The sequence below is a fragment of the Buteo buteo genome, chromosome 22, assembly GCF_964188355.1.
Source record: "Buteo buteo chromosome 22, bButBut1.hap1.1, whole genome shotgun sequence".
NCBI lineage: Eukaryota > Metazoa > Chordata > Aves > Accipitriformes > Accipitridae > Buteo > Buteo buteo.
Genome location: NC_134192.1, coordinates 12,564,205 through 12,592,146, shown reverse-complemented (window position 1 = coordinate 12,592,146; position 27,942 = coordinate 12,564,205). Strand labels below are relative to the sequence as shown.

The window sequence follows — 27,942 nt, the reverse complement described above, 5'->3', positions numbered from 1 at the left end:
ATGCATTGTTTTATTAATCAAGAAAGATCAGAAAAAGCTGGAGGGACAGCAGGTGAATAGATGACACTGAACCAACACATTGTCAAAAATTGTTCAACAATCCAACTATAGTTGGTTACCTTGTTCTGCCAGTGTAAAGGAGCCTCAGATGTGGATATGGATCCCTGAAGAGCTTTGATCTCATCAAGAAGTAGCTAAGAGGAGATTCTGAACTGGTCCCAGTCACAGCAATGGAGGCCAAGCAAGAATATTAGCACTTGCAAGTCTTGCAACAGTAAGTAAGCACCAGACTCATTGACCAGAGCCTCATTGTGCTACTTATCAGCCATAACCACAAAAAGACTTTCTCTGGCTTACAGAACTGTAATCTCCTATTTTCTGATTCACAGAGCCTGTATCAGACTGAAGGAAGCAGAACGTTAACCAGAGCAGTGCAAGAACTGGACAGCCTCAGCTTTAAGAACCTATGGGTGCTATGTTCCTCCCGACTCATTCAGTTTCTCCAAGGATATTCCCCTTGGGCTGTTCCAGGGAAACAATCTACTATTTCATGACCAGTTAGGTTTCGAGAAGACTTCAAACTAAGAGATTACTTTTTGCAAACTTTCTCTATTTCTCTATCCATCAGACAAAATTTATGAAATCAAACTTTCTTGATACTCTCAAGGTAACTTCCAAGGTCTCCTCTTCAGAGAGGAAACGAGCTTTACCGTTCTTGCTGTCTACATGGTAGGGGAGGTGCAGCAGCAGCTTCCTGTAAAAGAGGATACAGTGAATTTCAGTATCTCAGACTGGGTGAGCAATTGAGATGGCATTGCAAGTTACTCTTGCAATTTGCCAGTCAGTATACCAAGGCATGTTCTTTCAGTATATCTTGTTCTCATGACAGGTTGTGGGGTTCCTACAATACCAGGTGCACTGCTATACAGGCCCTGAAATATTTCCAACACTATTCCTTTCTTTTGGCTGTGGCTATGACAACGGTTTCCAATGATGGATTGTGAGCTCTCTCCACTGTTCTTGCTTTTGCACAGTGCTGCATTTTAAATGCAGAGGAAGGAGGAGCTGCATTGATAATGCTCTCCTGGTGGTAAAAATCTGAATAATGCCTAAAGCCTGAAAGTGTCTTCAGGAGTCTGTCTTCTCTAGTAAAAACAAAGAAGTAGTACAGCCTGATTACAGATTCTGGCCAGCACAGTTTCACAAAGGGTTTGTCTACACTGCAAAGCACAGTTCAGGTATGAGAATGGACTTACAGTTATAAAGTTGCTGGGATTTTAACCTACATTGAAGATTAATTCAGTGATCCCCCACCTGAGGCTCAGGCACATAATACACAAAAAAAGGCTGGACCTTGGACTCGGGAACTATTCTACAGTCCCTTGCTATGTTAGACATACAGCTTTTCCTGGAATGGCTGACAAGCCTTCCAGTTTATCTCCTCACGAGGATGTCTCAAGTCTGGACCCATTCAACTCTTCTCACTGACAACAGTTCAAACTTATTTGCTCATGCAAAACCCAGACTCTTTCCCCTCTCATCCCAGGCTTATATATTAACAATATAAATGATGGGCCAGTCTTGGACCTCCACTCTATTCACAGTGCAAACAGAACCAAGGACACCTTAGAATCAACAGATCTGCCCAGCCAAAGACTATAAAGCCTAACAAGACAACATGGTAGCATAGATGGTGGTCACTTTAAATTGGCAATTAAGTCATGCTGATTCTTTTTCAGACCTTTTCAGCTGTCTTGTAGGAGCCATGGCTGAAAGAGGTACAGTCAAAACACCTTTGCACCACACCTACTGAAGGCAGCCATTTGCTGTAATTTGGAGAAGTTGTTAAAATCAGCTTGGCTTAGAATCAGCCCCAGGACTACAGAGTTGGAAACAGTTCCTTTGAGGCATCCTACACATCTATGAGAGTATGGAGTTTTTCAGTATGTAGAACTTGAAACCTTGTTTGTTTCTTTCATATGGAGAAGACTTGTACTTATATTTGTGAAAGCAGCACTGGCTCAGGCTGTACCCAAGCAACCATTAGATTTACGGTGAACTTTTTATTTGCTAGGCTTGTGACTAGAGACAGCTGGATACTAAGAAGATAATGGCAGATCTGAGTCACCACAAAGATAGAATTGCAAAACAAAAAGGATGCTGAAGTTTTCCTACATCTGCAGTATTGCATTAAGCTACCTCTTTTACTACCTATAGGTTCTGCAAGTCATTAGCTGAACAATTATTCCTCCTGATTTTCCAGTTTCAGAGCTAGCACTTCCAAATATTCTTCCACTCCTGTTGCATCTTTGGGTTGAGTCAAAGCAGTGGGTAACCAACTCAGCCTGGTTTTGTCTATGAGAAAGCTGGCTTTTCTATAGTTAGTCCACTAGGGACAGAACTTATTTGGGCCTTAATCCATGTCCTGCACCTTGAATTTATTTGCAGAAAGCTATTCATATATGATCTTCCCACATCCCATTCAATGCAACAAGTCAGCCCAGAGAGGATTAAGCTTTCTTATGAAAGCACTCTATTGTGAAGAAGGACTTAGAGCAAAACAGACAAGGGAATTATCTGGAAATCTCAGGCAGGGTAATTGCACACTGTGGGAAATATGGAAGAAGACTGAGAAGTCTGAGAGTACATCAGTCAGTTTATTATCTTTGTAGGTTTGAAATAGCCCTATTAAAAAAAGAACTCAAAGGAAATCTCTTCAGGGAAAACTTGTAACATTTTCATCCTTGCATCCATGCCTGGATATGTCCACAATTTGTCTTTCAACTTCTGAAAATGTATCTGCACATCTTGGACCATCTTCAGTTATATATTTGTACAAATTAGTATTTAGAAAGCAAACTCGCAAGAAGTCCTTCAGGACCGTGGGCAGTTTTTTGCTGGACATTTTGGGCCCTTGAAGCCTTGCTGCTTAAGTAGCCAAAATCTGTCTTAAAGCTATTTTTGCTAGAACAGTATCACAGATTCAAAGTTAGCACACTATAAACCTATGGAAGGACTACAGTTGTTTTAGTCCATATCTATTTTTCATGTGCAATTAATAATCCAATCTTCATCTTTAGTTTTGCTTTCCACACAGCATTCAGTTGAAGGCTTGGTTAAACCTCCTTTCAACTAAGATATTAACTGTACTTCTATTGTGTTTCACTTACTTTTTGGGAGTTCGAAGGTCAAGAACCTTGTCCTCGATATCTAATGTGATGTCTGAGTACTTTGTCTCTGGTAGCTGGATTTTAATCTGAAATGATGGGTAAAGGTAAAGCTGTGGTTAGATATGTAGCCCTACAAGCCATAAAAGATCTCATCTTCATGAATATTTTGATGCTAGTGTCAAAGAGCAACATTCCAAATAGGTAATTTGTATCAGAGAAAATATGACAGTGAAAACCATTGCTTTCAATAGCTTAATGATGTGTATTGATATCCTATTTTCTTCAAAATCTTGAGCTAACAATGTACTTGACATGTATTCTACATCCACCAAAACCCCCTGGCTTTGTGTATTCCAAGGACAGCTTTTTTCTAATACAAAAACTGCACAGCAGTTCTACCTGTCCTGAAGTTCAGGAAGCAGGGAAGTCTTTCATCATATAATAATGGGACAGGATCTGATACCTGCAACTTTAAAGACTGTCAGTATTGTAGCATTATGCTAACTTGTATACCTTGTAATAAATGCAGGCAGATGAAAACTATCTCCTTCCCAGCCCCTCTCCCCTCCAAAAATGTGTCCAAGATGAAACTTCATCTTAGAGCTACTTTCTATTTTCCCCAACTCTGTATGTGGCATATGCATTTGCACAGATTCTCCTGGGTACACTAGGACCCTGAGAAGACATACATGAGTTCCTCAGGTTAGCAAGTGTAAATATTATCTACAAATGCTTGAAGAACTACAAGAAAATCCTATAGGAGGCCAAAGGCAGCAATACAGCTTGGTGTTTACATTCTGTCCCTCAAGAAGGTGGCAAGACTGAAAAAGGCAGAGAAAGGGCACAAAGAAGGGATGGGAGATACAGGTTCAGCTCACCACTAGATCTTCACAGCAGGCTGTGGAGGGGTCTTTCCTGCTCATCCCAAAGAAGACATCCTCTGTTCCCACACACTGTTTGAATAAAATCTGATACCTGAGAAAGAGAAATAGTTGCCTAATAATACTGGAGAAGGGGCAAGAGACTAAAGGAGGTGGTTTTTCTCAGAGGACCGTAAATATCCTCATCACATGGTCTCTCCTCCTTTTCAAGGCTTTAACCCATCTGCACCGGGTTTCTGTTCAGAGCCATGACTGAGTTAGCTAGAAGACAGGTGAAGATCATTCACTCCACCTTCCAAGGCACTCACTTTGCTGCCTCCACTACAGCCTTTGTAGGATCAGGAAACGTATCCTAACTGAATATGATACTTATCAACTAGTTAAATACCACAAACTCTTGGGAAACAGATTTCAAAAGGATGCTGTTGCAATTATACGTGTTCTGTTCTGTCTTTCAACATATTCTTGCAGCCTGAGCATAACAGTCTTTTGTCAGATTTTAATTGTTTTGCATTTGGCCAACATTTATTTTCTACCCCTCCACATCTACAAAATGTAGAATCACGTACTCCCTTGCTCTTGATACTTAATGAGTGAGGAAATACAAACGAAATTTGTATTTAGAACATACGTTACTCCTACTAAATTGAGCAAAATAAGTGGAGTGAGTCACTTCTCTAAGCTGTTGGAAAGAGTGTATGGAAAGTCTTTTTCACATCTCCAGTGTTCATATGCATATGTAATAATTCCTAAGTCAATGAGAAATCTGTCTAATAGCTCTGGATGCACCTCTCTAGCCATCTGTTTTCCTTTTAGGCCATTTTCCTTGATTCAATTTGATGAACTATTACAAAGACTTATACTCTCTTTTCATCTGTGCAACACAGGTCATAATTGCTTGAGACTAGAAAAGCACCACATTTTACCCAGCAGGGAGAGGAAGGGTCAAAAAATGGCATGAGAAAAGCTTCTGTTGTGCCCACAATACAAAGAGAGCATGTTCTATACCTCACAGGTGATGGTTTCAAGAACAAGTGTACAACTGAATGTGAGGCTATAGGTGAATGTCAAATTCAGAAAGGCTGACTCTAAGTTCAGGTGAATCTCAGTCCTGTGTTTAGATCAGGAAATTGAACACCTCATGGCATGACTCACGTGCGGAGAAAAATGAGGATTCTGGACTACAAACTGGCATACAATGTGCAGCTTCATGGGCTTCAGTCCATCTGCTCCAGCACTCCAGGATATGGCATCAGAACACAATGATTAGAAATGCAAAGGCTGCTTTGTGGATTGACCCTGAAGGCTTTCTGACTTCTACAAACTACAACTAACATGCCTGATTGCATCTATTTCAAGAACGTTTTTGTTATTGTTTTTCTATGAGCAAGGGAAAAGACTCTGGTTTTAGGCTGTTCCTTGACAATGTGAGATTGCATGACGAAACCTAAAAGTTCAAAACTGCCTGCATATAGCCTTTCTTCTTGTAGCACCATTTGTCTCTAAAGAGCTTAATTCTTTGAAATGCAAATATAAGTTGGAGTACTTTATGAATTTATGAGTATGAAAAACGAATGCATCTCAGTTGGAGCAGGAAAAGACAGGTATTTCACACAAATGGCATATTTGAAAGCTAGTAAATCATTTGGCTGGCCTAATTCCTTCCCTAATCCCATTTTATACAAGTACCTGACACTGCAAGTAATCTTACGATGGGAAAAACCAACTCTACATTTCTGTTATGAGATCAGAAGGTTTCCAAGGGAGAGGTTAAAATCACTCTTCTGGTGTTCCTTTAGATGCAACACCAATATCCCTCCTTTCTCCTTCCATGACACAAGCTTTTCAGATGGCTGTTTCACTCAAACGCAGTAGATGCTGTTTAACTCATATTTCCATTAATGCTATGTAAAGCTGTGCTGGTTTTGGCTGGGGTAGACTTAATTTTCTTCACAGTAGCTAGTATGGGGCTACATTTTGGATTTGTGCTGAGAACAGTGTTGATAATTCAGGGATGTTTTAGTTATTGCTGAGCAGTGCTTACACAGAGTCAAGGCCTTTTCCACTTCTCACCCCACCCCACCAGTAAGTATGCTGGGGGTGCACAAGAAGTTGGGAGGGGACACAGCTGGGACAGCTGACCCCAACTGACCAAAGGGATATTCCATACCATATGACATCATGCTCAGCATATAAAGCTGGGGGAAGAAGGAAGAAGGAGGGGACATTCAGAGTTACAGCGTTTTGTCTTCCCAAGTAACCATTACTTGTAGTGGAGCCCTGATTTCCTGGAGATGGCTGAACACCTGCCTGCCAATGGGAAATGGGGAATGAATTCGTTGTTTTGCTTTGCTTGCACGTGTGGCTTTTGCTTTACTTATTGGACTGTCTTTATCTCAACCCACGAGTTTTCTCACTTTTACCCTTCTGATTCTCTCCCCCATGCCCCTGCGAAGGAGTAAGCAAGCAGCTGTGTGTGGCTTAGTGGCCAGCTGGGGTTAAACCACAACAAAAGCCCATGCAGACAGTCTCAGCTCACTTACTCTGGCTGTTCTCTAGGGTCCCAGGTATCATCAAATTCAGATCCTTCTGGGACCTCCTCTGCACTCCAAATAGTTTTCCTGTTTTCAGATTTCACTTGAAAAGTACCTGTAAGTGATGAGAAAAATCACATTGTCATATTTTGGAATGTATCTGCTCCTCTAGGTTTGTTGAAAACTTAGATTTTTCTAGGCTTTAGAAAAATCTTTGTATTAAAAGCATTCTAGTTAATGATTACAGTCTCCTTCACCTCAGTATCTTATGAATGAGAATTTGCAGAGGGAGGATGTTTTCCTTTCCCTTAAATCTCCTTTACCCAAACTCTATGTCAAGGAAATCCTCCTTTCAGGCATAAAAAACTCTAGCACTTCAAAATGGATAAAGTGTAGAAGTATGAAATATTAATCTTCTCCAAGCCCCCTGACATGAGATTTTTAAGTGAGCAGAGTCATTTACAAAAGGACCTCCTCCTCACACAGAAATTCAGTTCTTCCCATTAATTATTGAGCACAGCCCAGATAATGTACTGAAGACACATGAAAGTTCACGGGCAGAATACTATGGTTTATGCCTGTCCTACATGGAAAAAAAATATTTTCTAGTAAGGTGGTAAAGCTGTAACTTGAAGGTTGTTATAGTAGAATCTCTGGCTATTGTTGGAATCCCAAGCAAAAACACTCTATTTGTTATATTTGCCACAGTTCCTTTCCTGCTACAGTCATCCTAGTCCTTGGTGATCTTTCTTATGGCTCATAACTAAGCTGCCCAATAATGTGACAGCATTAGCTCCAGGAAGAACTTTACATTGACTTTGCCAAGACTAAACTTGTCTTCCTTTCTTTCCTGAGTACAATCCAAGGTGTTGACACAAATTTAGGAACCTTCAAGATATCTGTTCTTATTGTCTGAAAGTCTGCCTTTTTATACGATGCCAGAACACCTGGAGTCATATGAAGCATGTAACTGTCCGTGGTTTCCAGGCAAAGAACTACGTGCAGGAAGGAGAATAACTGAAAAACGTCTCTCGGTCAGTTGAGGGCAGCACTGAACAAAGCTTCTATTTTCTTCCATGTGTGGTCTAAATGTGAAACTTTTGGGGGGAATATGGTATGACTGTGTTTCACAGCACATGTTATAGCTCTTCTTCCTTATAGGCATAGGCTCAGTTCCATGCAGTTTACTCCACGAAGATACTTTCAGGTGAGTACTTAGAAGCCCATCTTCCTTGTTTGCTCTAAGTGAGCATTAACAATTCCATGAGCATACTTATACAGAGCTTTTTGCTGCTCAGTTATGATTCCCCTTAGCCCATAACCAGGCTGTGCTCTGTACTCTGTTTATCATCACCACTTGAGGCTGCTGTGCTCTGGAGTTACCCTTTCTGCTTCTCTTTGTATATTTCACAGTTAAGCTTTCAGGAAACAAAGAATTTTACACTGGAATTGTAAAAATGCAGTGCTATTTCCATCTCAAAGGTCAGTGACCACTCTCTTATTGAAGCAAACCCTATCAGTAGTAACTTACTACAGCTGTTATAGTCTGCTAACATGGGACTGAATGCTAAAACATACAAACACTCCTTACCAGTGGCCTCTTTCTTTACTGGTCCAATACTACCAGGAGTCATGGTGCTAACAGAACAGTGTGGCTGCAAAAAAGGTAAATGGAAATTCAATCAATTTTCATAGAGCCCAGCTCAGTAACAACAATAATGTTAATAAATATAAAATGTTATCTGAGGTCAAGCAAATCCCCGCTAGAATCCTAAAAATATTATCCTACAATTTCATGACCAAACCACTGAACATTCTCTCTTCTTCACTCTCCCCCAGCAGAAAGTGTCTTCAACACACTGGGTTTAAGCAGAACTCGCAGAAGCACAGTATTACAGACAGATGTGCTTTTTGAGTATTAGTTTCCATGGTATTTTGGCAAAATTTCCATGCTTTGCCTGCCATGAAAATATTGCAGGAAACCAAAGGTGCTACATGAAAACCCCATCACAGCATTTGGATTCCTTTTGACAGTAGAGATCATATGAGGCAACAACATTTTCCTCTAATTATGAAACAATTTAGTGCTAATAGGCCAACGTGAGGCATTTCTCTATATATGAAGATTCTTTGGTTTGATAAAAGTGCCTCATATGCACAGAACATTAAATCAAAATAAAGATTTCAATTTACCCAGATTGACTCAGACTTAATTGACATCCCTTGTGGCAATTTTCCATTTCTGTCTCTGAAGTGTCATTCATTTTATTAATAAGATGTAAACAAATTCTTTTAAAATCAGGCTGTTTACTGCAAAGATGGAGACCAATAATGCCAGTTTTAAAAGGCAGGCATTAAACAGCTGAAGGGTAGAGTGTGAAGGACCACATCTACCACCTACTGAAAGGAAATTTCAAGGGATATGCACCCCTTTTATCCCAAATATTACTACTATTGCCACTACTAGTGCACAACTGCTGGGTCAGACAGCTGTCTCTTTGTTGAGGAGTGATTTGGAGGAATGCTGAGGCATTTGCCATTTTTGTTATCCATGTCATAACTTTTGACTTGTTCAAAATCCTGAGAGACTTGGCAAAGTTTTGAGCCTTCACGGAGGCTTTCTACATTGTGATTGTTGGCACCTGTGGCCCTCCTGGGATATTTCTCCCCAGCACACATGCATGCCTACATAAAAGCAGCAGTTACATATTGCAGGAACAATGTACGTTTTCCAAGAGCTATGATTTTCATCTAGTCCTGAGAGGAATTGATATAGAAGAATTGAAAGATATTTCTCATTAATCATTCAGATCATTCACCTTAGAATGATTACTCACCCCTCCCTATTCTACAATCACCAACATATCTATTGTACTTCAGTGATCAATTATCTCTGCAGTTCTTCAAGGGCTGACACACAAAATTAGTACACTCAGTCGCCTGTGGATATTTTAGTCTTTACTCAGAAATTGAGCAGCAACTTTTCTCCCGTTATATGAAGTATTTGGCTGTAATTGCCTTCATCTCTGGCGGACTTCAGGGAAAAGTACGGAGAAGTCTAAAGTTTCTAAAGCTCTTTCAACTACATATTCTGATTTCCTTCAGGCTGAAAAATTAAATCTCCCTCCCATTTTGTGGTCACAATCTCTTCTTGTTTTCCTGGGGCATCTTCCTTATTCTCTCCCTCAAGAGCTTGTTACCCTAAAAGTATCTTCTAGCTGTTTCAGTCAGTCCAAAACCTTCTAAGGTTTTCATTCTCTTTTTACTCACTCTGGGAAAAGAGAGATTTGCTTCTCCTCAGTTAACAAGGTTAGGCTATGGTACAACATGTAAAAGAAAGAGCATTTCTTATGACAGACTCACCACATGTTCATCATCATCATCATCATCTTCTTGAGCATCATGAAGTAGTTTGGCGAGCAACTGCAGAGAAGAGCCTGAGGAAACACTGTCCATATCAATACCCACCGATCACCTATGCAGAAAAGAAAAGTGACAGCTGAAGAAAGAACAAAATGTGTTCTGTACTGTCTGTAAAGAACAATTTTCCTAATGTGTGTTCTGGAAGGGTAAATTTTAGCCGACCTCTAACATGCATGATGTTAAAACATATATAATGGAATATAATCAAGCTTTCCCCTCTGTGATCAGATTATAGACTCTTTTGCTCCACAGGCATTAGTTGCAATCACAGCTCAAGCCTTACAGTGACTATTAGCTCTGCCTGCACCCCATGTCAACATGGATTTGCAGCTACTGCCAGGGCGAGGGCAGTAGGACGCCTTGGCTCAGGCCTGGCGCTGAGAAGCCAGGCAGAAGTGTTCGCAGAGGTTCTCTGCCTGCCGGCCCTGCTCCAGGCAGGCTCAGGACAGCCCCAGCTCCAGGCCCCAGCCGAGGGCGAATGGAAACGCGGCGTCGGGCAAACCCGCCCTCACCACGGCGCCGCTTTGAGGCTGCACAGCGGCTCCCGACCCCGCGCGGCACGGGCGCCGGGGCAGCCCACCCTCCCACAGACGCCCCGGGCCCGTCCCGGGGCCGCCGGCTCTCCAGCGGCAGCGAGCAGCCGCTCTGGCCCGCCCGGAGGCCCCGGTGCCGCCGCCGGCCGCGTCCCCCGTCACTACGGCAACGGGCAGCCCGAACGCCCCCCCCGCTCCGCCCGCCTCCTGTAGCCTCGCGAGCCAATCCGGCCGGCCCGGCCACGAGCGGCGGCGGGGCTAGCCAATAGCTGCTGAGGGCGGGAAGGCGCGGCCGGTGGTTGGGCGGCGGCGGAGAGGGGCGGGCGCGGAGCGGCGGTAGCGTGCGTCATCGCTGCGCGCGCGCGTGCGCGCGCGCGGCGCTTGGCGGCTGGGGGCGGGCGCGGCCGCCGGTGGCGGTGCGCCGAGCGGGTCGGCGGGTCGGCTGTCCGGCGGAGGCGGGGGGCTGCGGGCTGCGGGAGCCGGGCCGCCGCCGTCCCCGCCCGCGCCCGGGTCTCCTGACGGTGGCCGTCCCTCTTCCCGCAAGGCCGCCGCCGCCATGAACCAGTTCAGCTTCGGGTCGGGCGCGGCGGGAGGCGGCTTCACTCTGGGCACGCCGAAGACGGCCGCCACCACGGCCACGACCGGCTTCTCCTTCTCCACGCCCGCCGCCTCGGGGGGCTTCAGCTTCGGGAGCGCGGCCCAGGCGCCTGCCGGCAGCCAGCCCGCCGGGCTCTTCTCCTTCAGCAGGCCGGGCGCTGCCGCGCAGCCGGCCAGCTTCAGCTTCGGGACGCCGGCCACGGCCACCGCGACTCCGGCAGCAAACGTGTTCCCGCTGGGGTGAGAGGCCCGGGGGTCGGCCGGAGCCGGGGTGGGCGCGTTGGCCTTGCGGAGCGGCCCCGGCCGCGGGGGAGCGCGAGTGGGTGATGCCCTCCTCGTTGCTTTGGAGGTGCTTTGCAAGCAGTTCTCAAGGGAGCGAACCTGTTGCTCCTGTGCCTTAGAGCCCCCGCTGTGCTGTAGCACATCCGGAAAAGCGTTCGGCGAGACCTGGTCCGTGTCGATGCCGACTTGGCGTTAAGACGGGCGAGGTGTTCCACGCTGCGCTCCGTAACGGGGGTACCGGTGCTTGCGTGAAGCGACGATAAAACTTTGCGCCCGAGCGCGAGATGTCGTGTCCTTTCTGATCCGAATCCGGAGCGCTCGGCCTGTTTCTTCAGCCAGGCGGGACCGTTTTGTCCTTAGGGAAGGCCGTAAGCTTTGAGGTGATTCGTCAGAACTACTGTTGTGTAAGAGGCTTGCCAGATGGGAGCAGTGGGAAGGGAGCTCAAGTGGGGACTAGCAGTAAAAGTTGAAAAAAATAGTCTTGTGTAGGGGAGGTGAAAAGGGTGCTTGGGAGCTGAGAGAATAAGCAACTCCGCTTACACTGCCAAAATGTCTTCTGGTGCCTGGATGGGTGGAGGGTAGTTAAGGTAGTCAGTATGAAGAGACTTAACAGAGGATCGCAGATGCCAGGAGCTGCAGTACGGTCTTCGTCAACATTGAAACGTAAGCCTGGTCAAGTGCACGCCGTTTTGCGAGGTGGTTTCTGCTGTCAGCAAATGGTCTGTAAGAAACTTGACTGGATGTACATGTCAAAGAGAGTGGCTACTTTTCACTTTTCTTTTCACTTTTCTTTTCACTTTTCTTTTCACTTTTCTTTTCACTTTTCTTTTCACTTTTCTTTTCACTTTTCTTTTCACTTTTCTTTTCACTTTTCTTTTCACTTTTCTTTTCACTTTTCTTTTCACTTTTCTTTTCACTTTTCTTTTCACTTTTCTTTTCACTTTTCTTTTCACTTTTCTTTTCACTTTTCTTTTCACTTTTCTTTTCACTTTTCTTTTCACTTTTCTTTTCACTTTTCTTTTCACTTTTCTTTTCACTTTTCTTTTCACTTTTCTTTTCACTTTTCTTTTCACTTTTCTTTTCACTTTTCTTTTCACTTTTCTTTTCACTTTTCTTTTCACTTTTCTTTTCACTTTTCTTTTCACTTTTCTTTTCACTTTTCTTTTCACTTTTCACTTTTCTTTCCTTCTCTAGGGCAAACGCACCAAAGTTAAACTTTGGAGGCAGCACTGCAACTCAGGCTACTGGAATCACAGGGGGCTTTGGATTTGGTAGCTCTGCACCAACCAGCGTGCCCTCAAGTCAAGCAGCAGCCCCTTCTGGCTTTGTGTTTGGATCTGCTGGCACCACCGCCACCACCGCCGCCACCACCGCTCAGTCTGGGACGACCGGAGGGTTTACTTTTTCCAGTGGTACCACAACTCAGGCCGGGACAGCCAGCTTCAACATCGGCACCGCAGCTGCGCAAGCAGCGCCCACAGGTTTGACCTTTGGAACAGCACCTGCAGCTGCTGCCACCACTGCTGCCACCTTAGGAGCTGCAACCCAGTCAACAACCCCCTTCAGCCTTGGGGGGCAGTCCTCTGGTGAGTGCCTGGGCTTGAAATGGCAGCTGTAGTCAGGAAGCCTGTTGTCACCGAGAGCAGCTGGGGATGGTGCGGAGGTTCTGCAGCCTCCTGCTTCTGGTGGTGTGAAATGAAGCGAGTGGCTGCCCATCCAGCGTCTTCAGTGATGAGTAACGATTGCTATTTAGCCTTTGGGTTTGGAGAGTGAGGCTGAAATAATTTTGCCAGTGTGCGTGGAAGCGCCAGCTGCATTTGAAGCGCTTTTAAAGTGTTTTTGGTGGGTTTGCTGGTGCAGAGGGAAAGGGCTGGGAGCGGTGGGGAGGGTGAGCCGCAGGATGTGCCCATCCCACTGTTCACCTCCCTGACGGCAGGAACCTGCGCCCTCCCGCAGAGTCTGGCAAAAGCTCAGTTTGCAGCTTTTGGTTTACTTGTTGGTGACAGTGCAGTCCTCGGAGGGAAGGTCATGAGCTCTGGGGTGAGGGTGATGTTCATCTGTGTTAGAATTGTTCTTGAAAGTCTTTTTAGGTAATGAGCTTTGTTAGCTCTAGTTCGTTTCCTGGCTAACGCGGAGTACTTGTTACATTGAATGTTAATGTTTTTCTGATACTCTTACTGCTTCTAACTTGACTGTCGCTGTGATCAGTGGAAACTACAGCGTCTCTGAAGTAAAAGGTCCGTCTTTTCCTTTTACTTATGCTACTTGTTCCAGGTCTAAACTTTGGGTCATTGCCGTCAACAGCAGCCACTAGTGCACCCACAGCAACGCTGACCGCTAGTACCAGCCAGGGACCCACTCTGTCCTTTGGAACCAAACTTGGAGGTAGGAAGTGATTCTGGGAAATAATTACTCAAGACTTTATGAATCTGCTGTCCTTCTGGGAACGGTTTTCTAACCCGGAGTCTGGAAATGGGCTACAGGCGCTTGTTACTGTGAATTTGCAATGGCCTCAGTAATCTGTGACAGGTCATACAGCTGTTGAACTTGGTATCCTGCATTTTTTATTGCGTCCCACGTGCCAAGTTCTGTTCTGTAGTTGTTGCTGGAGCGTAGCGGAAGGGAGCCACAGGTTTAAAGGGTACATTGGAAATTGGAAACGAGATAGAGCTGAGGGTGACTAAGAGGAGAAATAGTTTAAAATTCTTACATAAGCCCAATACACATCTGTAAAAAACCTGGTGTAGATGGGCAAATTTGTGTCCCATTCTCAGCATGATTCTTCTGAAGTGGGCGAGAGCTTGATGCAGTCTGGTTGTACAAGGTGGACGCTTTTTCTGTTTGTAGTACCATCCACAGCTGCTACAACTGCCTCTACCACCACAACCTCCATTCTCGGTTCAACGGGACCTACGCTGTTTGCGTCTATAGCGAGTTCTTCAGCACCGACGTCGTCTACCACCACGGGCCTCTCGCGTAAGACACAATATACAGCTTTTATCTGTTGCGGGCATAAATGAGCAGCGTGGTTGGTGCTGCCTGTCAGTAGTGGAGCTGCAGATGCTGGGGTGATATGGGAGAATTGAAAAGGCCAGCTCTTCTCGCTTCTCTTTGCCGCCTTCCTTCTTTGTGATTTCTGGCAAACTGTCTTCGGTGGTGAGGCACGGAGGGTTTTGTTCAAACCAAAGCACTCTTTAGATTCAGACTGGGCAAGCAGCATGGGTCAGTTTTAGCTGTATGTGATTTTTTTTGTTTCTCTGTCTGGGTAGCGTTGCCACAACTGAGCTTTCTAGTGATGTTTTAGCCGCTGTCTTCTCCAGACCCCAGTGCCTTGAGTCTGGTTGCATCTGCCTTTGACTCTTGCATTAGGTGTTGGCACTTCTTTAAGAACGGTGGTCTGTGACAGTGGAGATGCAGTGTGCTAAAAACAGGTATTCACACAGGTGTGTGTTTCCAAGTTCCTCTGGTAATAACTGGCAAGTTTCCTCTTGCAAAACTGTTTTCATGGCAGGAAATAGTGCCTGTTTTCCGATAGCTTTAAGGCAGTAGCCCAGGTTTGAAGATGGTCCTCACAGCTTTCTTTCTGAACCTGCAATGAGATGTTAACGCTTCAGTTTCCTTTGGTGATGGAGACTAGCTACAGTCAATGTTTACCAGAGCTAATGCAACTGTTCCATAGGTAATGCTGTCTGACACCTACCTCTGAAAATTTAGGCAGCTGCTCCCAAGGACCTTCACAAGCTTTATGTTAAAGCCGCACTGGTTACTTTTAACTGATCAGCTGCAATTTGTAGATGCCACATATACCAGCCTAACAGCTTGTGTTTTTAGTAGCTCTACAACGCTTGCACTGCTACTCGAGTTCCAAAGCTGACCTTAACCTTTGCGTTACAGAATGCTTTTAAGCTAATGGGCATTCTCTGTTTATGAGGATGTCTGAAACCTTGTTCTTAGATGATGATAGGTGGGTTGTTTCCAGGCAACCGAGATGTGACCGGCACGTTTCCTGTAGTATGTGCAACTGTATTGCTTTAGCAAGCAGGCTCATGCAGAGATTGCATTTCCTGCCTGCCCGTGTCCAGTACCCGTTGCTTATTTTAGCATTTGATAGCAGTTAAATGTTAGATGATTCAAAGTAGGTAAAGAGAAGTGACAGTAGCTTGGCACCTGGGTTGATCAAGCTTCCTGGAAGAAGCGCAGAGCATTCTGGCTATTTTATAGCTTCAGCCTGCCTTTTTCAGAGTTGCGTCTGGGTGATCCTTCACCTGAGCAGTGATCCTGGTTAATACAAGTAAAGAGCAGGTGGAGATGGGTGAGCAGGCAGGGTAGAGCTTTTCAAAGGGGCAATGTATTTAATGGGTTAGGCAAGCTCTTAATGTTGTCTTTGGTTTACAGTTGGTGCCCCTTCCACTGGGACAGCCAGTCTTGGAACGCTTGGGTTTGGATTAAAAGCTCCTGGAACAACAGCTGCCGCAACAAGCACTGCCACTAGTAAGAACTAGATGCTGAAATAACACAGTATTTCTTTCTGCGATCCTTCTTTTCCATCTCCCCAAGCGCACAGTTACTTATGACTTCTGAGAGCCTGTCCTCGGCGAAGGGACTTTAGGTGAAGGGAGGCCCGTAGGCTTTGATGTTCTAGTCTGGAGCAAGTAAAGTGAATAGCTTAGCTGCTCCTTCTCTAGCCTGCCTGTGTATGTGCAGAATTGCTCTAAGGAGTGAGGGCGAGGTGTCCTGATGGGGGAAGGGAGAGGCTAAAGACTCGCAGGGAGCATTAGGGAGAGATGTTCTATGTTTCAGTTCTGCCCCATTAATCTGTTTCTTCCATATCGTAAGTTTCAAAGTGTAGGATTTCATTAACTTTTCTCCAAAAACAAACAAAAACAACAACAACAAAAAGATTTAGATGTGTACTGTATTTAAGTGGCAACCCTCCTGTGAAAACCTGCAGTGGAATTTGCTGCTGCACAATGCTGGGATTCAGGGCTGAACATCCTTTTCCGGATGCAGTTATCGGTCAGTTTTCAGTGTAGTAACATGGATGCTGCTCAGCTCTCAAGGTCTTTCTAAAGCTTGTTTCTGGAGTGTCTGTGAAGAATTTGAGCTCAATGCCTTGAAGTGCTGTGTAAGTGGCTGCCAGTACCATGTGATAGATGCCCTTAGTTTTGTGAAAACATGGAAATGGCATGTCCTGCAAAGATGCGGGAGAGGAACTGGGTGTGCTGCTAGTTATTAGGCCTAATCTTAAAACACAAGGAGACTGAGAGGGGTGTGTGGTCTAGGGCTGTGTTTCTTTGAACAATGCCCCGGTGAAGTGCAGGTGAAGTGTTTATTGGATCTGTTCTCGATTTGTTAGATAGCAGAAGTGTCCTCTTCTGTGGTGTGACTTGCATCTCTTCCTTCAGGCACTACTTCTTCTGGCTTTGCTTTGAATCTTAAGCCATTAAGTACGACTGGTGCGATTGGAGCTGTGACTTCTACAGCTGCCATAACCACAACCACCACCACCAGGTGAGTGTTGTGTTATAACCAGCTATCTCCTGATTGGGGCAAGAGGCAGTATTAATGCTGGTATCTGGTGGAGGAAAGAGAAGTGAGTGTTGTCATGTTTATATTTTGGGTTTTGATCTTGTGTTCTGTACTGTCTCATGCTTCCTCTCAGTGCACCTCCAGTGATGACTTATGCCCAGCTGGAGAGTTTGATAAACAAGTGGAGTCTGGAACTGGAGGACCAAGAGAAACACTTTCTTCATCAAGCAACACAAGTTAATGCCTGGGATCAGACGTTGATAGAGAATGGAGAGAAGGTAAGGTGACATGCAGTGTAACTTGATTTTGCTTGCTCAGATCCTTAAAGGCCTTCAGTGTTAGAGGTGCAGCAAGCCATTTAGTGGGACTTTCTACTTGTAAAAAAAAAAAAAAAAAATAGATGTGAGTTTTATCTGGATGCTTGTAAAAGACTCACTGTATGTCTGTTCTGGCCTTTAGGCATGGAAGCTTGGAAATGTGTTCTGTGAGTTTACACTGTTAACTACACAAGTTATCTTAGGGTGGAGCTTTCAAAGCCAAACCTCCATTATTCAGTTTTTGGTTTGCAAATCTTTATGTAACTGTTTCTTGTTTCTAGTAGACATTTGTATGATGCTGGCTTTCTCAGTTCCACCACTCTTCTTTTATGAATTGAGTTTTGAATTTTCGTAGTATAATTAAGTGTCTTCTGTTTCCAGATTACTTCATTACACAGAGAAGTAGAGAAGGTGAAGCTTGATCAGAAGAGGTACGAAACTATGAACGCTTGAAATGATGCAAGAAAAGAAAGAAAATCTCCTTGGGTTGTGGTATGGCAGATGTAGAATGTATATAACCTCTAAGTTGAGTAGCTAACATTTTCTCTTTCCAGACTGGATCAGGAGCTAGACTTCATTCTGTCACAGCAGAAAGAGCTTGAAGACTTGTTGACCCCTCTGGAGGAGTCTGTGAAGGAACAGAGCGGGACTATCTACTTGCAGCATGCAGACGAAGAACGGGAGAGGACGTAAGACAAAGATCTGCTTGGAACATGTGATGAGCAGGCTAATGTGGTGATGATCAATCAGCAAGAAGTAGAGTTGGGATGCATGACAATATTGAACTCTCTATGGCCTTTTTCAAATATGTAATCCTGTTTTATGCACGGCAACTTAGATTTCACGCATTAGAAATAGGGGAATTGCGACGGGAAGCCCTTGAGCGAGCATGAAAAGCTCTTTGGATGTTGTTCTAATCAGCCGTCTGGGAAAAGGTTACTAATTTTGGCATAATCTCTAAAAATCAATGATTATTTAGCGATGGAAGTGATGAGAGCAGAATGTACTATGTGTGGCTCAGGCATCCTTGTAAGCCTTAAGTGTTGACTCGTAGCAGGCTAATTAAAAGGAGAGTTTGTCTGGTTCAAGAGATGGGAATCTTGAAGAATCTGGGCTAGCTGGTTCCTTCAGGTCTGACAAAACCTTCCAGAAAGCCCTCCACACTATTGCTTGTCTGTCTCCATGTTATCTATGAAGAGAGAAAGAGGTTAGGAGTTACTTCATCTGTGTGATAGAATGCCTCTCATAGTGCTGTTCCCACCTATCTGCCAGCCTTGGTTGAAAGGCGTGGAAGCTAATTCTGATTGCCCAAAGTTGGTGTGACTGGGAGCAGGTCTTCTGAAGTTTGCTTTAAATATTCTGACCTTGATTCCCATGCGTTTTGCAGCTATAAACTGGCTGAAAACATAGATGCTCAGTTGAAGCGTATGGCACAAGATCTGAAGGACATCACTGAGCACTTGAATACATCAAGAGGCCCAGCAGACACGAGTGACCCGGTAAATCCAAGCTTTATTCTGTTGTGCGTTGGTAAGAGACAAAGGACGTTTAAACAGTTCTAACTCTTCATTTGTCCACTCGTGGATACTTCGCTGCCTGTAGTTTCAAGCTTGGAAGGGTATTTTGTTTTGTCCTTGGGTTGGTTCTCTTCTGGTAAAACTTGTGTTGTAACACAATACAAGCCAGCCTGACTCATGTACTTACTCTGCAGTTCTCTTAATGGTTTTCAAAGTATCTCATTCTGGTATGAACTCTGGTTATTTGCTTGTTTTCTAATGGTAAAGTGAAGCAAAGCAACAGAGTTGCTGCACAGACTTCCAGCGTAAAGTGGCTGCTAAGTTAGTGAAGTTGTACGTATGAGAAATTTGAATGCATCGTGTTCCAAAGGCAGGGATAGGCAGTCTGTCTTTTACTGTGCTTAGTTTTTATGTAGTGTAACAAATGACTTGCTCCTTCTCTTTCTACTCAGCTTCAGCAGATCTGTAAAATTTTGAATGCGCACATGGATTCGTTGCAGTGGATTGACCAGAACTCAGGTGAGAGTCATCTTGCATCTTTTGGGGAGTGTAAACAGAAAGCATGTAGCATGTGTGCAAGTGTGTTTTGAACGTAACTGAATTCCTGAAGGTCCCTGAGGAATCTTCTCCTCATCACCTTCATTGGTACAGTCCCTTCTGTGCTTGAATTCTCCTGATGTGCATTAAAGGCCTCTGCTGAGAAGTAATTCTGGGCAACTGCTAATGTTTTTCAAAAAAGCAGTGCTTGAAATGCATCAGTGCAAAGCAGAGGACTTGAAAACCTTATGCTTTGTTCTATCAGACTAAGGTTAAATATTTCAACTTCTAAAATGTTGTGGGGTTTCCCTTTGGAATAGGAAAATTGGTGAGGGTGTATGTGTTTAATGTTATCATCCTGCCCGCCACAACAGGAAAGCCACATGCAGGTAAGCCTGAGCAGCATGCATTTATCTGCAGGCATGGTAACTCTGGAGTCATGGTGTGGAAATTTCACAGTAGCAGTAACTTGAGATGTAGTGCAGAGCAGCAGATGCACTTGACAGTGAGAATTTGATAGTGTAGTTACTGTTGTTTCTTGTGTCAGATTTGTCCTTAACGAGTATACCATGGTGCCATACTGAAAACAAGCAGAAAAAAGGAACTTTTCTTGCAGGGAGTGCCTCCGTGTGAGGGATTCAAGAATTCTGCATTCCACAGGTTTTGATTTTAACTGATGTTAGCAGCCACACGGGGGCATGGCAGAATAAAGCAGTGCTGCTCTCACCAGCACCAAATTGCACTGTCTGGCTGCAGTGCTGTGAAAGTGCTTACACCTGGTGTACTACTTGGGTGAAAGCAGGCATACTGCTATCCAAGTTTAACTAGTAGTATTGGCTTAGGTCAGGATTTAATTTGGCTTTTTCTTCCGGAACATAGGTGCTAACTTCAGGCGTGTTTGCAATGCGGTATTGGAAAATCTGGTGCAGCTCCTGTGGCATCAGAATTCTGACTTTACAGAATGTGTGTGAAAATGGCAACCTGTTTCCTTTAAATTTTCCTAGAAGGGAGACCCATTTTTTTCCTCTGTCATTCAGTACTGAAGAAATTGTCTTATCAGTTAATAACGATTCATTCTCTTTGCTGGGAAATCTACATCTAAAGAAACAGTTCCTCTTCAGTTCACCTTCAAACAAGAAAGAGGCAGTAAGCCCAAGAAATTGCAGTTTTTAAAAAAGGTTAATGTACCTCTGTTTCTGTGAGGTCCTTAGCAAGGAGAAGAATTCTTGTTACTACTATGTACTTAAAAGTGGTACTGTTAAAAAACCTGTGTCCTGGTTTCAGCTGGGTTAGTATTAATTGTCTTCCTAGTAGCTGGTATAGTGCTCTGGTTTTGAGCTAGGTATGAGAAGAATGTTGATAATACTGATGTTTTCAGTTGTTGCTAAGTAATGTTTAGACTAAAGTCAAGGATTTTTCAGCTTCTGATGCCCAGCCAGCAAGAAGGCTGGAGCGGCACAAGAAGTTGGGAAGGGGACACAGCCAGGACAGCTGACCCAAACTGGCTAAAGGGGTATTCCATACCATGTGATGTCATGTCAAGTATATAAATGGGAGGAGTGGGGCTGGGGTGGGATCGCCACTCATGAACTAACTGGGCGTCGATCGGCGGGTCGTGAGCAATTGCATTGTGCATCACTTGTATATTCCAATCCTTTTATTATTACTGTTGTCAGTTTATTAGTGTTATCATTATCATTATTAGTTTCTTCTTTTCTGTTCTATTAAATTGTTCTTATCTCAACCCACGAGTTTTACTTCTTTTCCTGATTTTCTTCCCCGTCCTGCTGGGTAGCGGGAGGGGAAGTGAGTGAGTGGCTGTGTGGTGCTTAGTTGCTGGCTGGGGTTAAACCATGACAGTCCATTTTGGCACCCAACCTGGGGCCCGAAGGGTTGAGATAATGACAAACCTGATCAGAGCTTGTTAAAACAAATTTGTTATGAGCATTCATTATATTGGTCTAATAGTCGCTGGTCACTACGTTGATTTATGTGTTCTTAGAGTTGTTGCTCTTGTTTTTAAAGTTCTGTTACGTATCACCTCACTTGCTGTATGTAGTCCCGGTGCTGCTGCTTATCATCTGTGGGAGATGGATTAACGTTTTCTCTTTGATGTATTGTGTAACACTGGTTTATGGTATGATAAAGTTATCGGTTGTGGGATTAATCTGGTATTTGCACTCAGCATTGTCACCTCTATACTTCGGGAGCCATCTGTGGGAAACTATTAATAATTACACCATTTACCTTTCCTCCTTGGAGAGCCAATCTATGGGTGGGGTACCTTTCTTCCCTTTTCCCTTCTTCAGTCCAGTTAAAATGGCATTTGAGAATTTTGAAAAATTTAAATACCCTTGGGATGTTGAGACCAGCACAGTCCTAGCCCTACTGTTAGGAATTAGTATGCTCCTGAATGTGGTTCAGCTCTTGTTTAAGGTTAAACAACTATTTAAGAAGATCACCCAGAGATCTGCCCTGAGGCTGGATAATTATGAGTGGCAGGGTGTGTGGAGTAGTATGGGCAAGTACTTAGAACAGTGGGCACCTCCAATGTTTTGGAAATTCACTTCTAAACAAGTGCAGAATCTGGAAGAACTAGTGAAATATTTGGAAAAGGTATGCTGTCCTGGCAACTCCAGAGAGATACAAATCACTGCAAAGTGCTGGGGCCTGGCCTATGCCTATAGAGCCCTGTTCAACACCACTCAGTACCCTCAAGGGGAAGAGAAGGTCTCTGGATCTAACAAGATGACAGGCGCTGCGGCTACCCAAACCTCGGCAAGCGGTACTGCAACTGAACCAGCAGACCAACCCGCACCAGTATCAGTTGCCCCATACAGAAGAAGAAATAGACAAAAAAATCAGTTCGCCTAGTGAAGGATGAAGATGAGCCAGGGTCATCACGGGAACAGGAGGAAGAGGCAGAACCAGAGGTAATCACCTGATCCCTATCCTTGAGTGAGCTGCGGGATATGTGAAAAGATTTTGGCTGCTGTATGGGTGAGCATATTATCACCTGGCTTCTCTGATGCTGGGACAACGTGGCTAATAACTTGGAATTAGAAGATAGGGAAGCCAAGCAGCTGGGATCGCTTGCCAGGGAAGGTGGCATTGACAAGGCAGTTGGAAAAGGGACACAAGTGATCAGCCTCTGGAGGCGAGTCCTTTCAAGTGTGAAGGAAAGGTACCCCTTTAAGGAAGATGTTATATGTCAGTCAAGCAAGTGGACCACCATGGAAAGAGGTATCCAATATCTGAGGGAATTAGCTGTGCTAGACACGATTCATTATGGCCTGGACAACCCACAATTACCCAAAGATCCAGACGAAGTCCCATGCACATGACCCATGTGGCGGAAGTTTGTATGCAGTGCACCATTGTCCTATGCCAACACACTGGTGGTGATGAACTGGCTCACCAACTCTGGCAATACGAAGAAAATCTCTCCTCCTCCCTACAAGCTTGCATTTTGGCTGTGGAGAAGCTGTTCCAGGATGTCCAGCAAATCAAAGAGGATATGTCCTACTTCCTACTTGAAAGGACTAATGTCTCAACTATTAGGAGTGAGTGTTTCTCTGCTCGAGAGACAGAATATAGAAGGTACACACCACAGGGTATCCTGTGGTTTTACTTATGTGATCACGGAGAGGACATGAGGAAATGGGATGGAAAACCTGCCTTGGTCCTAAATGCATGGGTACGTGAGTTGTGGGGAAAAACCACCACAAAAGGGGATTCTACCAGGAAAAATGCTGCTCCAGTTTCCAAACAGAGTAGAAGGGCTGATCTTATTTATGATCCTCTTGAAGGGACTTCTGAGCCAATTTTATCAGAAGTGAGTACTGGATACTCTGACCAGAATTAGAGGGGCCCTGCCTCCAGACAGGTGGAGGAAAGGGATAACCGGGTCTATTGAACTGTGCAGATTTGATGGCCTGGCACATTAGACCCACAGGAGTACAAGGCTCTAGCAGACACCGGTGCACAGTGTACTCTAATGCCATCAAGTTATAAAGGGGCGGAACCCATCTGTATTTCTGGTGTCTCAGGAGGATCCCAAGAGTTAACTGTATTGGAAGCTGAAGTAAGCCTAACTGGAAATGAATGGCAGAAACACCCTGTTGTGACTGGTCCAGAGGCTCCGTGTATCCTTGGCATAGACTGTCTCAGGAGAGGGTATTTTAAGGACCCAAAGGGGTGTCAATGGGCTTTTGGTATAGCTGCCTTAGAGATGGAGGGAATTGAACAGCTGTCTACCCTGCCTGGTCTCTCTCAATACACTTTGATTGTGGGGTTGCTGAGGGTTAAAGAGCAATGAGTGCCAATTGCTACCACAACAGTGCACTGGCGGCAATATCGCACCAACCGAGACTCTCTGATTCCCATCTATAAGTTGATTCGTCAACTGGAAAACCAAGGAGTGATCAGCAAAACTCGCTCACCCTTTAATAGTCCCATATGGCCAGTGCAAAAGTCTAATGGGGAGTGGAGACTAACAGTAGACCATCATGGCCTGAATGAAGTTACACCACCGCTGAGTGCTGCCGTTCCGGATATGCTAGAACTTCAGTATGAACTAGAGTCAAAGGCAGCCAAGTGGTATGCCACAATTGACATTGCTAATGCGTTTTTCTCAATCCCTCTGGCAGCAGAGTGCTGTCCACAATTTGCTTTTACTTGGAGGGCATCCAGTACACCTGGAATCGATTGCCCCAGGGGTGGAAAGACAGCCCCACCATTTGCCATGGACTTATCCAGACTCCACTGGAAAAAGGTGAAGCTCTGCAACACCTGCAATACATTGATGACATCATCGTATGGGGCAACATGGCAGAAGAATTCTCTGAGAAAGGGAAGAAAATAATCCAAATCCTTCTGAAAGCCAGTTTTGCCATAAAAGAAAGTAAGGTCAAGGGACCTGCACAGGAGATCCAGGTTTTGGGAATAAAATGGCAAGATGGACGTCGTCAGATCCCAATGGATGTGATCAACAAAATAGCAGCTATGTCTCCACTGACTAATAAAAAGGAAAAACAGGCCTTCTTAGCTGTCGTGGGGTTTTGGAGAATGCATATTCCAAATTACAGTTTGATTGTAAGCCCTCTCTATCAAGTGACCCAGAAGAAGAACGATTTTAAATGGGGCCCTGAGCAACAGCAAGCCTTTGAAGAAATTAAGTGGGAGATTGTTCATGCAGTAGCCCTTGGGCCAGTCTGGGCAGGACAAGAGGTTAAAAATGTGCTCTGTACTGCAGCCGGAGAGAATGGCCCTATGTGGAGCCTCTGGCAGAAAGTACCTGGGAAAACCCGAGGCTGACCCCTGGGGTTTTGGAGTTGGGGATATCGAGGATCTGAGGCTTGCTATACTCCAACTGAAAAAGAGATATTGGCAGCATATTGAAGGAGTTCTAGCTGCCTCAGAAGTGGTTGGTACTGAAGCACAGCTCCTCTTAGCACCCCTAATAACAGATGGTCTGTGTTGTGGCTGCAAGTGCTCTGCAACTCTTCTGTGCGATTGCACTGTCTTTTGTGTATTTACAATTAAAAGCTTGTTATGGCTGTGTGATATGGTGCAAGAAAATATGTATATACTTCTAACAGCTTGTGTGGTTCACCTGTAATTTGCATCATTTGATTACCGTTAACCTTGTTAGAGAAGCACAGTTCAGTGCAGGCATCCGGTGTTAGTCGCTCTGCAGTTCAGACCCTAGGTTTCCTAAAGGAGAGAGTTGGGCATTGAATCTCATAAAAATAAATAATTTGATAGAGTGGTACAGCAGCAGGATCAGCTCAAGCTGGGTACCTCTGGGGAGGGACCCTGAACAAAGAAATCCCTGGGCCATTATACTCTTACAGACTATGCACTTGCCCTTCGTGCAACATCCACACCCCTTTCACGCGCCCTTTGGTCCAATAGTGATTCTGGCCTGGGAGCTTCTGACTCCTTGGATTCCTTCACTGTTGCCAGGCAGGCTGTTATCTTGTCTAGTTGCAGCTGCTCTTGACAGTTGTTCCCTCCTGATTGTATGGTTCGTGCTGCCTCTGAAGGCCTTGTACTGAATTTCTATCTATTCAAGCAAGACAAGTTCAGCAAATCTGCGTGAAAGTTTGCAGCTTGCAGGCTAAGCCTTTGGCAAATCTAATTACTCAAGCCAAGAAGGTGAACAGCATATGAAATCTCACATTACAAGTCTAAGTGATTCAACCTCTTTAAAACTTACTTATTTAAGCTGAACAACTAATATTCTTAACAACCTATCCTGCCACAATTAAATAGACTTGCTGAACAAGGATGTGGGATGGTGCTGCTTCCACAAGTGAAAGGAGTGTTTGGACACAAAGCCTTGTTCTGACCTTCTGCCTCTTCCTGAGAGAACCAGAAAGTCTTCGTTTCGTAGTGACAACTGAATTCTGAGTTGGGCGAGGGAGATCTGTGAGCCAGTGAAGCAGACTGCCATTTTATGCCATAATTATTTTTGCACGGTGAATTTTTGAAAAGTGACAAACTGAAGTGTGTTGCTTAGTGTGTTACTGGAAGATTCTGGGTTTGGCGTGCTGTACGAGATAAAACCTGACCTCGACTGTCTATCTCCAAGCCACAGGCTGACATAACGTTGTAGCGCTGTTGAATAGCTTCTGATAAGCTTTCATGGAATGAAATCAGAAACTGCTTTAGCTTGTGCCAAGAGTTTTTGTGTATTGCGATGCCTGCTGCATTCAAAGCTGGTGATCAATCAGTGGCTTACGTATTTCCAAATCAGTGATCTGCAAATAACAGATGATGTGTGTTGTGGCTGCAAGTGCTCCGCAGCTCTTCTGTGCGATTGCACTGTCTTTTGTGTATTTACAGTTAAAAACTTGTTATGGCTGTGTGATAATGCTGCAAGAAAATATGAATATACTTCTAACTGATTGTGTGGTTCACCTGTAGCGTGGGTAATTCAAAGCGAGCATAGCGGGGGGTGGGTAGGGGAAGCTGGTTTATAGAGCCATTGCTTTCCCTCAAGCTGCAGACCAAGTGGTTCCTGTTCAGGGAGGGTTTGCTCTGCACTCTGATGCAGTGCCCTGAAACTACAACAAACTGGCATGGCAAACAGTGTCAACGATATGTCCCAGGATTCTTCCGATTCTGCCTGCCAGTCCCTGAATGCCTCAGAATACTTTTTAGACAATGTTCTTTCTTTGCCTTGGAGTGTTAGCAGTGCTTTGTGTTGGGTTTTCATCCTGCTTTGTGCGCTGTGAAATCTGAGTGACTGTCAAAGTTTAAAATGTTTTTCTTTCTCCTTCTGCAGGCTGAACTGTGTAGGTTGTGTTTTAGGGTGATTGTAAGATTAACCCCTTGTGTCTCCCACAGCCGTGTTGCAGAGGAAGGTAGAAGAGGTGACAAAGGTTTGCGAGAGCCGCCGCAAGGAGCAAGAGCGTAGTTTTCGGATCACATTTGATTGAGTGACTCAAAGTTTAAAGGATTAACCTAAGATCTCCACAGAAAACGGAGGTTGTCGGGGACGTAGGTCTCCAATCATGACCTGGGTTTGTTTCTTTTCTTGCAATAAAATTTGTTGCTTGTTCCGAAGCAGTCTTTGCAGTGTCTGACCGGAATTCACCCGCTGCAGTCTGAGAGACCGCATGAAGTTTGTGCTGAAAGTATGTGCTGTGTGTGTCTCTGTTCTTCGTAACTGCATGCAGACTGGCGAGATATACAAATGCTGCCCTTGAGGGATTTAAGCAGTATGTGACTCCGCGGCTGTGCTCTCCAGTACTTGAATGTAACTGGACTGTGTTCAGTTGGGACTTCATAAGCTTGTACTCGGGTCCTTACAGAGGTGGTTTAATGAAGAGCTGTCCTCAGAAGGAGCTGCAGCAGCCGGAGAGACTCCAATTCCTCCTGTCACTAGCTGGAGTTTGTGTTTAAATTGGGTATGCTTCCACTTCTGAAAGTGGGCCTTGTTTTCTGTACTTTTGGCAAGAAACTGCTGTTGTGCTGGTACCTGTAAGGAGAATTTCTACGCAATTAAAAATTGGTAGATGTGCCAGTAGAAAAATGGTACTTGTGTGGTGATTTGGCATAGCGCAGCTTGTGCAGTCACAGGGGTGCAGGAAAGAACGAGGTCAGCGAGTCTGCTGCGAGGACTGTTTAAGAGGCAGAGTCCCATCGCTGCTTTTTGATCAAGTGTGATTACAATGCACGTTCCGATGCATCTTCACTAATAGAGGGAAGTGAATGATCACGTATGTCACTGAACTGCCCTCATACTCAGTTCTCCTCTGCAGTTTATGCTTCCGTTCTGCAAAATGCTGAAGGGGTGCGAACAGTGTGTAATGGGCTTTTGTTCATGTTTCCCGTTCTCTGCCTGCACCCCATCTGCCTTGTGTTCTATATCGTCCCTTGGAAGCGAGGAGGGCAGGGCTGGCTTACTGGAGCCATTTACTGGCTTTAAGGTGAGTCGAAACTTGTCAGTTGCTCGCTGACTTGGCTTAAGGCAGAAGTGTTCGCAGAGGTTCTCTGCCCGCCGGCCCTGCTCCAGGCAGGCTCAGGACAGCCCCAGCTCCAGGCCCCAGCCGAGGGCGAATGGAAACGCGGCGTCGGGCAAACCCGCCCTCACCACGGCGCCGCTTTGAGGCT

At 44.8% G+C, this 27,942-nt stretch overlaps 2 protein-coding genes across 5 annotated transcripts; one reads left to right on the top strand and one right to left on the bottom strand.

Moving 5' to 3' along the window:
• Nucleotides 1–13: 13 nt before the first annotated feature.
• DNAAF6 (dynein axonemal assembly factor 6) lies at nt 14–11,595 on the bottom strand. Of its 3 annotated transcripts, none has more exons than XM_075054572.1 (7): nt 11,520–11,595; nt 9,949–10,060; nt 8,177–8,240; nt 6,595–6,700; nt 4,049–4,145; nt 3,171–3,256; nt 14–754 (listed from the first exon to the last, which is right to left on the bottom strand). In XM_075054572.1, the coding sequence occupies exons 2-7, from the start codon at nt 10,039–10,041 to the stop codon at nt 625–627; spliced, it is 576 nt and encodes a 191-aa protein (XP_074910673.1). In that variant the 5' UTR covers nt 10,042–10,060; nt 11,520–11,595; the 3' UTR covers nt 14–624. The 3 variants fall into 3 exon arrangements, with proteins under 3 accessions (XP_074910673.1, XP_074910674.1, XP_074910676.1); XM_075054573.1 differs by lacking the exon at nt 11,520–11,595 and adding an exon at nt 10,521–10,653; XM_075054575.1 differs by lacking the exon at nt 11,520–11,595 and adding an exon at nt 10,292–10,348.
• Nucleotides 10,918–27,361, top strand: LOC142043408 (nuclear pore glycoprotein p62-like). Of its 2 annotated transcripts, XM_075054570.1 has the most exons (13): nt 10,918–11,378; nt 12,615–13,006; nt 13,695–13,805; nt 14,268–14,396; nt 15,816–15,911; nt 16,826–16,931; nt 17,083–17,227; nt 17,648–17,697; nt 17,821–17,955; nt 18,654–18,765; nt 19,236–19,302; nt 19,641–19,709; nt 26,674–27,361. In XM_075054570.1, the coding sequence occupies exons 1-13, from the start codon at nt 11,098–11,100 to the stop codon at nt 26,763–26,765; spliced, it is 1,785 nt and encodes a 594-aa protein (XP_074910671.1). In that variant the 5' UTR covers nt 10,918–11,097; the 3' UTR covers nt 26,766–27,361. The 2 variants fall into 2 exon arrangements, with proteins under 2 accessions (XP_074910671.1, XP_074910672.1); XM_075054571.1 differs by lacking the exon at nt 19,641–19,709.
• The last annotated feature ends 581 nt before the right edge of the window (nt 27,362–27,942 follow it).